The 12,226-nt window shown below is 37.5% G+C and overlaps 2 protein-coding genes across 6 annotated transcripts in view; one reads left to right on the top strand and one right to left on the bottom strand.

The window, feature by feature from the left end:
* Positions 1 to 1,673, top strand: part of PRPF39 (pre-mRNA processing factor 39) — a 35,234-nt gene extending 33,561 nt beyond the window's left edge. For all 5 annotated transcript variants that reach the window (XM_043490259.1, XM_043490261.1, XM_043490263.1 and 2 more), the window contains 3 exons: positions 220 to 294; positions 531 to 651; positions 932 to 1,673. In XM_043490259.1, coding sequence (XP_043346194.1) covers positions 220 to 294; positions 531 to 651; positions 932 to 988 — 253 coding nt within the window. In that variant the 3' untranslated portion in view covers positions 989 to 1,673. The remainder of the gene's footprint in view (positions 1 to 219; positions 295 to 530; positions 652 to 931) is intronic.
* Positions 1,674 to 2,013: 340 nt separating this feature from the next.
* Positions 2,014 to 11,986, bottom strand: FKBP3 (FKBP prolyl isomerase 3). The gene is made up of 7 exons (XM_043490268.1): positions 11,825 to 11,986; positions 9,411 to 9,512; positions 8,685 to 8,792; positions 5,721 to 5,856; positions 5,163 to 5,230; positions 3,523 to 3,620; positions 2,014 to 2,345 (listed from the first exon to the last, which is right to left on the bottom strand). Exons 1-7 carry the CDS (start codon positions 11,930 to 11,932, stop codon positions 2,291 to 2,293), a joined length of 675 nt encoding a protein of 224 aa, XP_043346203.1. The 5' UTR covers positions 11,933 to 11,986; the 3' UTR covers positions 2,014 to 2,290.
* Positions 11,987 to 12,226: the final 240 nt, after the last annotated feature.

Below are 12,226 nucleotides of genomic sequence, written 5' to 3'. Positions count from 1 at the left end.
TCTGAAGCCTCCTTTGAACCACATGGACGGAGAAGGAAAGTGCAAGGCAAGCAAATAGAAAAGGTATTTAGGGCTAGGTTTGTCCGCTTGTTTTTTTTCCTAAACAATGTTCATTTCTACTTGCTTTTGTTTCCCTGAGTGGAATTAACTTGAAAACCTAGAAAAGTTTTAAGTTTGGCTTCTGTGTATTCCAGTGGATTGTTTCTCCTTCCCTCACAGGCTTTTGAATGCTTATGATGAACATCAAACACTCCTAAAAGAGCAGGATTCTTTAAAAAGAAAAGCAGAAAACGGGTATGTAACTTCCTGCTGAATCAGGAAAGGAAGCTTAAAAAAACAGTTCATAGTGGAAATCCCTTTAAAAATAATTATTACCTTTATATTGTGGTAATTTACTTTTTTCATGATTTGAAATCATATAAAACAGTGTGACCAAGAACTTCAGCTTTATACAAAGGTGACATTCGTCCATTTGTTAAAGTACTTATCTATGGGAGTTCTGAAAGTTTCCATTTTTACCTTTTATTTAGATCAGAAGAACCAGAGGAAAAGAAAGCACACACAGAAGATACAACTTCATCATCTACACAGATGATTGATGGTGATTTGCAGGCAAATCAAGCTGCGTATAATTATAGTGCCTGGTATCAGGTAAGTTTACATAATTATAATTGATTTTTTTGGTTAATAGATGTTACTCGAAATTATATATATAAATTAGGGTAGTCTTTTTTTCCTTCTTTAGGGTAAAAAAAAACCTCTTTACTTTTGATCTGTGTGTAAATACATTGTCTTTTATGATTAAGACTTGGAATTTCAGCAGTGAACACATGCTTGTTTTCTTTAAATAGAAACCTGCCTTAATTAAATTTTTATATATGGAACCCAGTCAGAGCTCTTGTATGCTGATAGGTTTGCTTTTTCTTTTCAGTACAATTATCAGAATCCTTGGAATTATGGACAGTATTATCCTCCTCCTCCAACCTGATAAGGAAATCAAGTATCAGTTGGGAGTGTGTGAAAAGTATGAAATTATTTTTTTTTAATGAGGGATGTAAACATAGTACAAGCTTGTTGTATTTGATAACTTGTCTTCCCTGTTTTTGTGTAACATGATTTGTTTAGTAATAGGGGAAAATGTCACTTAGTAGCTTACCACAGATACTATTTCCTACCATTTATAAAATTTACTTTTTATTGGAGAACTATTTTTTTGATTTTTTTGCATTAAGTGGTCTAGAATTCTTTTGCAATGCATTTGCAACAGAGTTTTGTAGCCTTAAGGGTAGGAAAAAAAACTGACTGCAAATCATGTCAGTGTAGTACAAGATTCTGAAAACACATAAGGGCTGGTTATTAAGGATTTACCTCCTCTTTAAAAAAAATGGATTTTTAACCTTTGCTGACAAGATACTGTCTGTGTGTTTTGATTATACTTGTGAATTTGGATCTAACAGCAGAAACAATTCCTGTTAAAATATTGTCTTGGAATAGAGATAATAAATGAGGAAATGGAATCTTTGCATCCCTTTGAAAAAATGAAAATCATATCAAAACTATGTTGTTGCGGGAGACTTTGTATTTGGAATATTCATGTTAAACTTGTGAGCAAGCTTTCATTTTGATCAAACTGATCATCTTCATTTTTGTAATAAAACTGAAGACTCATCCAATAATTGTTACGGATTTATTCGGGGGGAAATCACTTAAAAATTTATATTCACCATGCTTAGTGGTTTGTTTTAATATTAAATTTATATTCACCATGATTCTGAAGTATACTTCTCTTGAATTCAGCTGTTATCTTCTTGACAGAATTTCTTAAGTTTTGTAGCTTTTTGCTTCTTCTCAGTCTCTATGCTTTTGCCTGACTTATACAGAAACATTTAAATATTTTAAGATGAGTGTCTCTGGCAAGGCTGTCCAGACAAATTTAGTGTTATTCCCTTGGTTTGGTGAACTCTTAGTACTGGTTAACCTAATCAGAACATTAATACATTTATACCACACAAATCAAGACATTTGGATACATTTTTATTGAGCCTTTTAGTTTACAACATGAGGTAAAAGGCAAATCAGTTCTCTTTAAGTGATATTTTACACAACTGTAGTAAAATATTTTAAAGTTCAAGGGTTTATAATGGATTACATTTCTTAAAAGTTGAGGGATCAAGTAAACATGTTCTAACTTGAATTTTCCAGTTGACTCTTATCTTAACAATAGTAACCAGCTCTAATTAGATAAGTTTCTTCACGGCCATGTTTTATTGTTGATGATTTCTTCACTATTTCAGTCAATATCCACTAATTCCACTTCAAAAATAAGTTTTGCGTTTGGTGGAATTCTGTTGAAGAAGTTAAGGTAAATTTGATAAAAGTTGTCTCTTTCCTCACTCCCAATAACCTTCGTCTAAAATTAGAATTTTAGATATTGGTAATTAACTGCACAGGGAGGGCTTTATAGTTGACTCAGGGGCTAGTACATACAAACCGAGAGGTTCCTAAAGCTATTTTTGAATGGAGGTCAAAACCTGACAATAGAGGTAGACTAGATAAATTGAGCTTGAACTAGGATCGATCTTCCTGTGTCACTAGGTACTCCCAGCTTAGCCACTACTTTATGAAGACTGCTACTCGGTACCTCCCATCCATCCCCAAAAAGTGATTTCAGTTTAGCTGGGTATATAAGTTATACTAGAGTTCATATGAGGTAGTACCTGATAGTTGCTGTGAATTTTCAGATGTTGAGTTCGGGAAGAGTGATTTTCATCTAATTAATCTTGAGATACTTCACATGAGACTGTGGGAGCTGCAGCTGGCTGTGGGATTTTGATAGGTTGAGAAGGCTACTGTATTCCCAAGTAACTGTATTAATAACTGATAAGACTAAAAAGGACCTCCAATTCCCTCCTCCCCTAAACTTATTCTAACTGGTCTAACTTTTCCATTGGGAATGGAACCAACAACTAAACTACCTTCCCACTTAGCTACTGGGTTGTTCTGCTTGTAACAGATTGGAATCATGGCTCTTCTCTTTTATTAATGTTCACACTGATGTTGGACCATGGTCTCCTTCATTTCACAACTGGTAACCCCCAACATGTGTTCCATTGCTAAGCTTTGAGAACCCAGTTCAATTGCCTGAAATTATACAGTAGCATAAAATCACCATGAGTCATATTTGAATCCTACAATTTGCTACAGTTGTTTATATTGAGCATCTTACTCCTTGAAAATTTTCAAACATTAATAGTAGCTTTTCAAAGATAGAAACTTAAATCTCAGTTTAGGTCTTGAAAATTAAGAGCTTAAATAGGAAGGGGAAAAAGAGATTCTAGAATCCCTATAACAGTGGAAAACATTGTCTGTATTGGAGGTGTGTTGACACAAAAGCATATAAATACCAGAAGACTGGTCTGGACATGTTCTCTCTTCTAGAGGTTAATAACCTAGATAGCATCTTGCTGCCTTCAAGTGATCTTCAACTGTGTTTTCCTTTAATTACCAAGAAAAAAAGGATACTTGGCATCAGGCTGTCCTTTCTTTCCATAAGCCCATTCTGGTTCAATCTCCAGTCGAGCCTTTTCTCCTTTACTCATAGTCAAGAGTGCTTCATCCCACTACAGACGGGAACATCAAATTAAAACTAATGATACTTCACAAAAAAATACATGCAAAACCAGAAGAAAGGCAAGATTACATACAAAGCATTCTGTTACAGGACTTCATTATATCCTAAGGTAATGTCCTTGAGTGAGTCCCTAAATCTTTGTCCTTCATTGTCTCAATGGAAAAAAAATTTAAGGACATATTAAACAATTTTTTAGTATAAATACTTGAAGTCTTGAAAATGACATAATGTCATTTTGTACAAATTTGGATCTTAGGCCAAATTACCAAAAACAAATCAACATAGTGGAAGGATATAGAATGTATTCATTTATATACTCTGTTGAAATGTAACAATTATATAAGCTCAAATGATACAGATTTGTCACATACTTGAAGTTAAGAATTTAGTTGAACAGAACAAACTTACCAGTAAGCACATTAGTTATAGAAACAGAAAAATAGCTCAACTTGATATATCAACTTGGTATAATCAGGTAGTAGTAAAAAGTGATTTTCAACTAAACCTTTAGTTTCAAGATGTTTTACAATCTATTTTGGGCTCTGGATAAGATTGAATAGTATTTTAGGTCTTACCACAGTACAAAGAATAACACATTGAGGGTTCTCGTTAACTGCACTTAAATAGGCATTTTTGTTATTAATGTTTGTTCTGAATACAAAGAATTTAGAACAATAAGCAGGCCCTATGACAACCTGATTCAGTTGAGGATGATCAGATCTGCTTTTTCATCTCCTTTTGTACAAGGCAATGGTCAGTAGCTCAAGCCTAACTTTCCTTTTTCTCAGTTTCCTTCTGTTATCTCTCACACATAAGGGTGGGTAAAGGCATGCTTACATTGGAAAGATCTTTTTTTGGTGTTTGAGCAAATTGTGAGAGGTGAGAAGGCTACAAGAAAAACTCAAAGGCTTCTGTCAGTACTTCAGTGGATCAGGTATTTTACCTTTCTGAGTCATGTATAAGTGGTACAATAGATATGTAACATTTTACAGGAATCATACAGACAAATTCAGAAAACCAAACTTACTTGTCAGTAATTCTGAAAATTACTTCACGGAAAAAAATAATAAAAGGGGTAAGCATGGAAGGAAATAATATTTGAGTTTCTATTATATTACATGCTTTAAGTTATACCCATTTAATGTTTTAACAACCTTGGGGTAGGCTGTACTGTATGAAACCCAGAGAACTTAACTTGTGCCAGATCAGTTAGCAGTGCTGGTGAAGTGAAAGTCACTCAGTTGTGTCTGACTCTTTGTGACCCCATGGACTACCCAGTCCATGGAATTCTCCAGGCATGAAGATTGGAGTGGGTAGCCGTTCCATTCTCCAGGGGATCTTCCCAACCTAGGGACTGAACCCAGGTCTCCCACATTGCAGACGGATTCTTTACCGGCTGAGCCACCAGGGAAGCTCTTGATATGAAACTCCAAAGTTTGTTTTAATTGTATCCCCAAACCTAATTCATTATGTTATGCCACATGCAGCATGGGCCAGAATATATACTGGTTCATGGCCAGTTTTTACTTACCCCTCTGATAACTTTGCCTATCCCAACCTTAAAACTTAAAGGCTTGGCATTTTTCTTCTTCTTTGAACCTGTAAAACAGATTTTCCTTATAATTAATGATGAAATTAAGTTCCAATTGAAAAACACAGGGATTTAAGTCTTAAAATCGATTTTAGAACTTACCATGCTATGCATCTGAAAATAAAAATTCAGAAAGCCAAATAATTCATCAATAAAATTTTGGATGTAAAAATAATTATGGTCTAAAGGAGGGAAAGGGAAAGGACCTATATTACACCATTAAAATAACACTATTCTGCCTTTTACATTAGAATACAAATGCCTGAATTTGGGGCATTAATAAAGATTAGACTAAGCTTTGTTTTTTGCTTTGCAGTGACCAAAAGGTCTTTATTTACATGCAGCCAACACGTAGTGAAGTGAAAACCTCCTACTAGTGTTAATAAATTACAAATGCAAAAGACTTCTGGAAAAAATGACAGCCAAAAAAAAGGTACTGCCAACACAAGTGTTTTGCATGTCTTACAGCCAAAATGATAAGATTACATTTAGACTTACTCGTTTGAATATTAGTATCAAAAACAGTCCCATCTTGCAGTGTTCCTGTATACCAGCAGTGAACAACATCTCCCTTTTTGGGAAAGTTGGTTTTATCTCCTTTTTTAAGAACAGATTTTGTATATTTTGGTGGACCCTAGAAACAAAAAACACAGTTGTTAACTCATGTCCTTTTTTCAGAAGGAGGACAAAGAGAATACTTAACACGGCCAGCTGTGACCTAAGTCCAGTCAGAGTTTCACAGATTGGGTAACAAACTATTTTGCCTCTGATTGACCTCTCAAGTTAAAAAATTCACTCTCTCATTTTAAGTCTGTGATGAGAATATTAGTAACTGTTGTTCAGTTGCAGAGTCATGCCCAACTCTGCAACCCCATGCACTGCAGCATACCAAGCTTCCCTGTTCCTCACTATCTCCCAGAGTTTGCTCAAACTCATGTCCCTTGAGTCAATGATGCCATCCAACCTCATTCTCTGTTACCCCATAACTAGCATATTGTAATTTCAAACTTGCAGCTTCTCTGGGAACCAGTGTTCTTTTGATAAGATTAATTATGCATCAAACAATAAAATGAACCAGTTATTCCCAAGGTCAGAAATATTACAGGGACATCACTGGCAGTCCAGTGTTTAAAACTCCATGCTTCCACTGCAGGGGGCATGGATTCAATCCCTGGGTCAGGAAAATCCCCTGGAGAAGGAAGTGGTAACCCACTCCAGTATTCTTGCCTGGGATAAACCCGTAGACAGAGCAGCCTGGCAGGCTACAGTGCATGGGGTTGCAAAGAGGCAGACATGACTTAGCAACTAAACAACAACAACAAAGAGCTTTTAGACAAGGTTCTTTGCATTAAGATAAATAAAAGGTAGAGAGAAATATAGGTATCATGAGCTACGGGAACTTCTGACTTACACAAACAGTAATATCTGGGATGGTAAAAACTCCGGAGAAAGTGATGAGCCCATGACCTGGGCCTTGAAGGGGACACAGAACTGACAAGACAGAAGAAATTGAGAGAAGAAATACACTAAGCAAGAAATAAAAGTATGGACAGTTTACTGACAATGAGCAGACATTTGTGACTCAAGAATATTTCTAAAGTAGTAGTAATTATGGAGCTGGGCAGGGGCCAGACACTGGAAGGTTCTGTAGGCCAGAGATGCAATCCAATAGAAATAAGAGTCACAAATGTAATCTTAAGTTGTCTAGTTGCCACATTAATATTTCAACATGTAATCAAAATATTGAAATATTTCACATTCTTTTTAAAAAATCATACTAAGCTTTGAAATTTCATATTTTATACTGAAGGCACACTTCAATTCAGAGTGGCTACAAAGTGCCCAGCAGCCATATGTGGTTAATGACTACTCTGGACAATGCAGTTCTAGACAGTATAGAATTACTGAAGGTTCTCAAGCAGGGTGAAGTTTGCAAAATATTTTAGAAAGCTTATTACTAGAATAGCTATTTGGGGCTGAATGATGAAGAAAGAGACTGAAGGCAGATTGGTGACTTTTTCCACACTCCAGGTCTAAGGCCTTGGAATGCCTGAGAATCAAAAAGGAATGGATGAAAATTTGCAAGAGATGTTTGAGAGCCTTAGATCTGAGGGAGACAGGAGAAGGAAAAGAAAACCAATTCAGAGAGCTTTTAAGCTGGGAAGACGAGAACAGTTACAACTATTAGTATGTATGTTGATATTTTGGTAAAAGAGAACAAAGGGGTATATAATAAAGGAATAAAGACAGATTTGAGAATTTGTGTGAAAATGTCAAGAAGTTCACATCGGCAATGGATAGGGGATTGAGCAAGGGACAGTATAAAAGTTGCTGAGTAGCAATGAAACTAGAAAACATGCTTAGCTGATTTTAAGAATTTATACAAAGCCAGTAAAAAGTTTTATAATTCTGTTTTTCACAAAGCTTGCTCTGCAGTCCCCAAGTGTGAAGAGAGAAAGCAGACAGCAGGGACCAGCACAATGCTGGCCCAGAGGTTACGGAACCCAGGCATCAGGAAGACAATGAGAGTACATGAAAAAGAGGGCTCATGCTGACCAATTAAATGAAATGAAAAGAGGTCTTGAAGAAAAGGATATAATTTAGGACTCTCACAAGATCTCTCTAAATTGTCTCCAACCCTTACAACTTTTCCTTTTAACTCAATCCCTTGATATATTATCTGCCACCTCATACCTCCCTTACTCTAATTTTCTGGAAGATAATCTACGTTGCGAATTACTTTGGTAACCCTTCTAGTAATTATTACACTTCTTTTTACCTTAGTAGCTGCAAAAATTTTGCCCAGTATATAAAACATTTATCAAATTATTGTCACTGATACAAACACTGCTAGGAATGAATGAGCTTAGTTACTAGCAAGATATTATCAAAAGTGGCAAGATAATAATTTAGCTCTACTGAAGCTTTTCTAAGAGCTGTCCTTAGCTCTAGAAAGGCTGTCCATTTGCAAAAATAGCTTTATCTGGTTCTTCCAACCTTGTTACCAAAATGTAAAACCTGGGTTGGGAAAGATGAGGCAGATAAACCCACATCCTGCAGTGAGGCTCGAATTAATTACTTCCATTGCCAAGGACATCATGTACATTAGAAAAAGGCTAAAAATAATCAAAAGGAAGTTTCTTTCACTCAGTCCAACTTGGCTATAGAATAGGATCTTAAAATAGCTCTGAAAGCTCAGAACTTCTGGCCAGACACAGAGGCAATGTAAAATACAAAGTTAGAGGTATTTCACAGAAAAGGCTTACTAACTGTAAACCATTGGTTCTTAGGGTTTTTTTCTTACTGAGTACACCAAAGGGAGAAAACACATTCCAAATCAGTGTTTGGCTCACTGAAAGTGGCCATACTCAGCCCCATCTTATTATGAGAAACCAGTGCTGTAAAGCAAATACTTTTTCTCATTCACCTGAGAAATAAAGTAAGAATACATTATATACAAACCTCATCCAGAGTCTCTTCAGACTTGGTTTCTTTGGGTTTATCTTCATTAAGCTTCACATTTTTCACCTGCTCAGACACTTTACTTATACTTTCAGTACCCTTGAAACGCTGTAAGGAAAATGATCTGGTGTTTATCAGATTCATTCTGGCTAAAAACAAAACTCTTACAGTAAGCATTTTAATCAACAAATTATGTATCTCAAACTATCTCACAAAATAAATTCTGAAATGAGACCCATAACCTTTAGAAAGACCAACTCAAACTCAGAGATATGAATACAATTCAATTAATTCTTTAATTTGTGTGTGTGTGTGTGTGTGTGTGTGTGTGAAAGGTGGTCATTTCATAGTTAACACATATCAGGAAGAATTTCTTGAAATCTGCTTTTTTAAAGGCTCAGCCTAGATCTAACCAAGACTTTAAATTAATTAATGAAAGGCAGCTGATTTTACATTTATAACTTTTCAGCATCCTTAAGGATTTGCTGACTTAATTTAAGCTTCCAGGGAATTATTTTTAAAAAATCTGTTCTCATTCAAAATATCAAAACATCCCACCATATGGCAGATTAGCCATGCTAAATTTGACAGTCCATTTATGATTATAGTTAAGAAAAAGTGCAAGTGGAAAAACATCAACATAATCTGCAAGTAAATGCATTTAAAACTTCTTCTGGGAATAAAATATCTAAAGTGATATTGATAATATAATGTAATAGTACTCACCTTACTTTCGAAAAGATGGTTATAGGCTGTAACCAAATGGTCCTTGTTAGCGGTCTTGGCCACATTTTTAATGTTTCCTAGTAATTTATGTTCTGCAAGAAACTGTAAAGAAAAAATTTTGGTTAGTCAAAATAATTTCCCTCATGTAAGAGAGGGTGTAAAACTAGAAAATGAATTTTTATGTTAGCAATTATCAAGCAAGTATGTTTTCAATCATACTACTAATGATAAATGAAACATTTTATTTTATGCTCTGTGTGCATGTGTTAGTCCCTCGCTCCATCATGTCCAACTGTCTGCAACCCCATGGACTGTAGCATGCCAGACTCTTCCATCCATGGAATTCTTCAGGCAAGGATACTAGAGTGGATTGTCATTACCCTTCTCGAGGGGATCTTCCCAACTCAGGGATCAAACCCATGTCTACTGCATTTCAAGTGGATTCTTTACCATCTGAGCTATCAGGGAAGCCCAAAGATAAATGAAACATTATATTTACACTCTACTTCATAACAAAAACAAGATTTAAGGAAGGTTAAAAAAAAAAATACTATGTACATATGAGCACACTTTTTAACAGCAAGCACATTTTGGTAACTGAGCAAAGCTACTCCCAGCAGGATGTTACTTGGCCCCTGCCCTGGGAGCTTCCAGTCATGTTGGGTTTAGCTATCTTGACATATATGTAACCCAGTCTTGGCATACCCAAAAGCACTGTTAACACAACGCTGGATACATAGTGTTTGAGTGTATAGGCTGTGGTGTCAGACCATTTAGGTTAAAATCCTAGCTGTTTGATTTTAGACAAGGGATTAAGCTGTCTCAAGGCTGTTTCTACATCATGTTGAAAGATCAATAACAGCATCCTTTGTCAGAGGCTTCTTGTAAAGATAAATGTAGCAATCCATTTTCAGTCACACAGAATAACTCAATACATATTACCTATTTGACTTATAATGTATTTAATCTAACAGAATTCCATTTCTCTCAAATATAAGACTGAGTTGTCAGATGAACACCAAAATACCACTACTGAAATATCAAATCATCAAATTCATGTACCTTCATCTTGAAATCGTGTATTTTATCTACTCTATTATTTCAGTGAAATATGAACTGGCTTGAGAAAATAATTCCACTGAAATGGTATCATAGTATAAAATGGTATCTCTGAGGCATGTTCTTTTCATTTCACCCTTGTTTCCCCAGACAGTATAGTTCTTGCTGTACATGTTGTAAAGTATTTGCAGATGTCAGGATTATCAATCAGGAGTATGAAGCAAGAGGGAGAGTAACTCGGTCAATACCTCTCCTTCAAAAACCTGCAAAATTATAAACTACAAGCTTCTCAAAAGAGCCCAGATGCAATTTTTCTAAACGAAGTTTAGAAATTAAGTTAAAAATGGTTGGGATACTACATTTAGACTGGCTTTCATCTTCCCCATGTGGGAGACGCTGAGGGCACACAAATTTGTAAAGTCGTTCAGCAATTTAAGATGTCTCTGCTAAGCCGTTTCAGTCCTTTCGGACTCTTTCCAACCCTATGGACTGTAGCCCGCCAGGCTCCTCTGTCCATGGGAATTCTTCAGGCAAGAATACTGGAGTGGGTTGCCATTTATTCCTTCAGGGCATCTTCCTGATTCAGGGATCGAGAACCCGCGTCTCTTAGGTCTCCTGCATTGAAAGGCGAGTTCTAATTTAAGATATGAATGATATTAATTTCCGAAGGAAAAAAAGCCGTCTGACAAAAATAACTTTTGACTACAGAGGATGGTTAAAATGGAGACTGTGCTGAAAAATGCGGGGCGTAAAAGTGTGAACAATGTCAAATAGATTTCTTAGTTTATAAACAATAGGAGACCACTGCACACAAAATACGCAATAACTCCCCTAAACATAAGAGTGAAAAGGTCATTTGAAGGGTCGATATTTTAAGTTAATCCGCAAACTACACGTTGTAAAAAAAAAAAAAAATTACACGTCTTAGTGTTCAGTGTTCGGGAATCGATGAGAAAGGCAAATCGCAATCCGAAATCTTTTCCCTAGTAATATACACTCCCCTCCAGGGATCTCAACCAAGCCTTCAGTCCTCGGGCTCCCATCTCAACCCCCAATATCTCCTGGGTTCCTTCTCTTTCACGGCCTCCACCCTCACTCAAGGATGTCAATGAGGTTCTAAATCTCCGATTGCTCCGTGCCCCAAAAGATAAAGCTGCTCCACTCGCCCAAGCAGGGCCGGCCTGAGGGGCGGGAGCGCGTCTCGGGAGCGCACGCGGGGCCGCTTCGGCCTTCAGGCCGCGGGCCGCTGGAGAGCGAGGGCGGGGGCACTGAGGAATACGGAATGTATGGGCATCTACGGGGGGGTGAAGTGTCCCTCAGCCGCACCAGCCCGGCCGCCCCGCCAACTCCGGTACCGAATCTGAACCGTGATCCTGCAGAAACTTGATAATGTCCTTCTTGGGGAGCTGCTCGCTGCGGAGCTGCTCCACGGTCCAGGCCCGCTGCGGAACGGCCGCCGCCATCTTCCCCCGCTGCCTCCGCTTTACTGAGCCGGCCCGCCTGGCTTCGGCATCGCCCCGCCCCAGGGGCGTGGCGCGAGCGCCACTCGGAGCTCGACGGGGCGGGGTCACCGCGATACCTCACAGGATTGGGGCCAGTTTTGAGTGACATCAACGCTGTGCTCTGCGGGCCTCTTTGTTGAGTCCGGGGTAAAACCCGCTGAGGTGGCCCCGAAGACTGACTCCGCAGAAAAGCGCGAGGTATCATCTGTTCATAGTTGGGACCCTTGTGAGGCGACCACCGCCGGTGGTAGCGAT

The sequence above is a fragment of the Cervus canadensis genome, chromosome 17, assembly GCF_019320065.1.
Source record: "Cervus canadensis isolate Bull #8, Minnesota chromosome 17, ASM1932006v1, whole genome shotgun sequence".
NCBI classification, from domain to species: domain Eukaryota; kingdom Metazoa; phylum Chordata; class Mammalia; order Artiodactyla; family Cervidae; genus Cervus; species Cervus canadensis.
The sequence above is the reverse complement of the archived record's forward strand: the minus strand, read 5'-3'. Positions and strand labels throughout refer to the sequence as shown.

Bases quoted from the DNA above. Each gene is read 5' to 3' on its own strand.
- FKBP3 (XM_043490268.1), bottom strand. From the start codon at position 11,932: ATGGCGGCGGCCGTTCCGCAGCGGGCCTGGACCGTGGAGCAGCTCCGC. The intron at 5,231-5,720 runs GTAAGTCTAAAT...TCTGTTTTACAG, and splicing joins TGATACTAATATTCAAACGA to GTTCAAAGAAGAAGAAAAAT. The intron at 2,346-3,522 runs GTATCCTTTTTT...CTTCTTCAACAG, and splicing joins AAAGGACAGCCTGATGCCAA to AATTCCACCAAACGCAAAAC.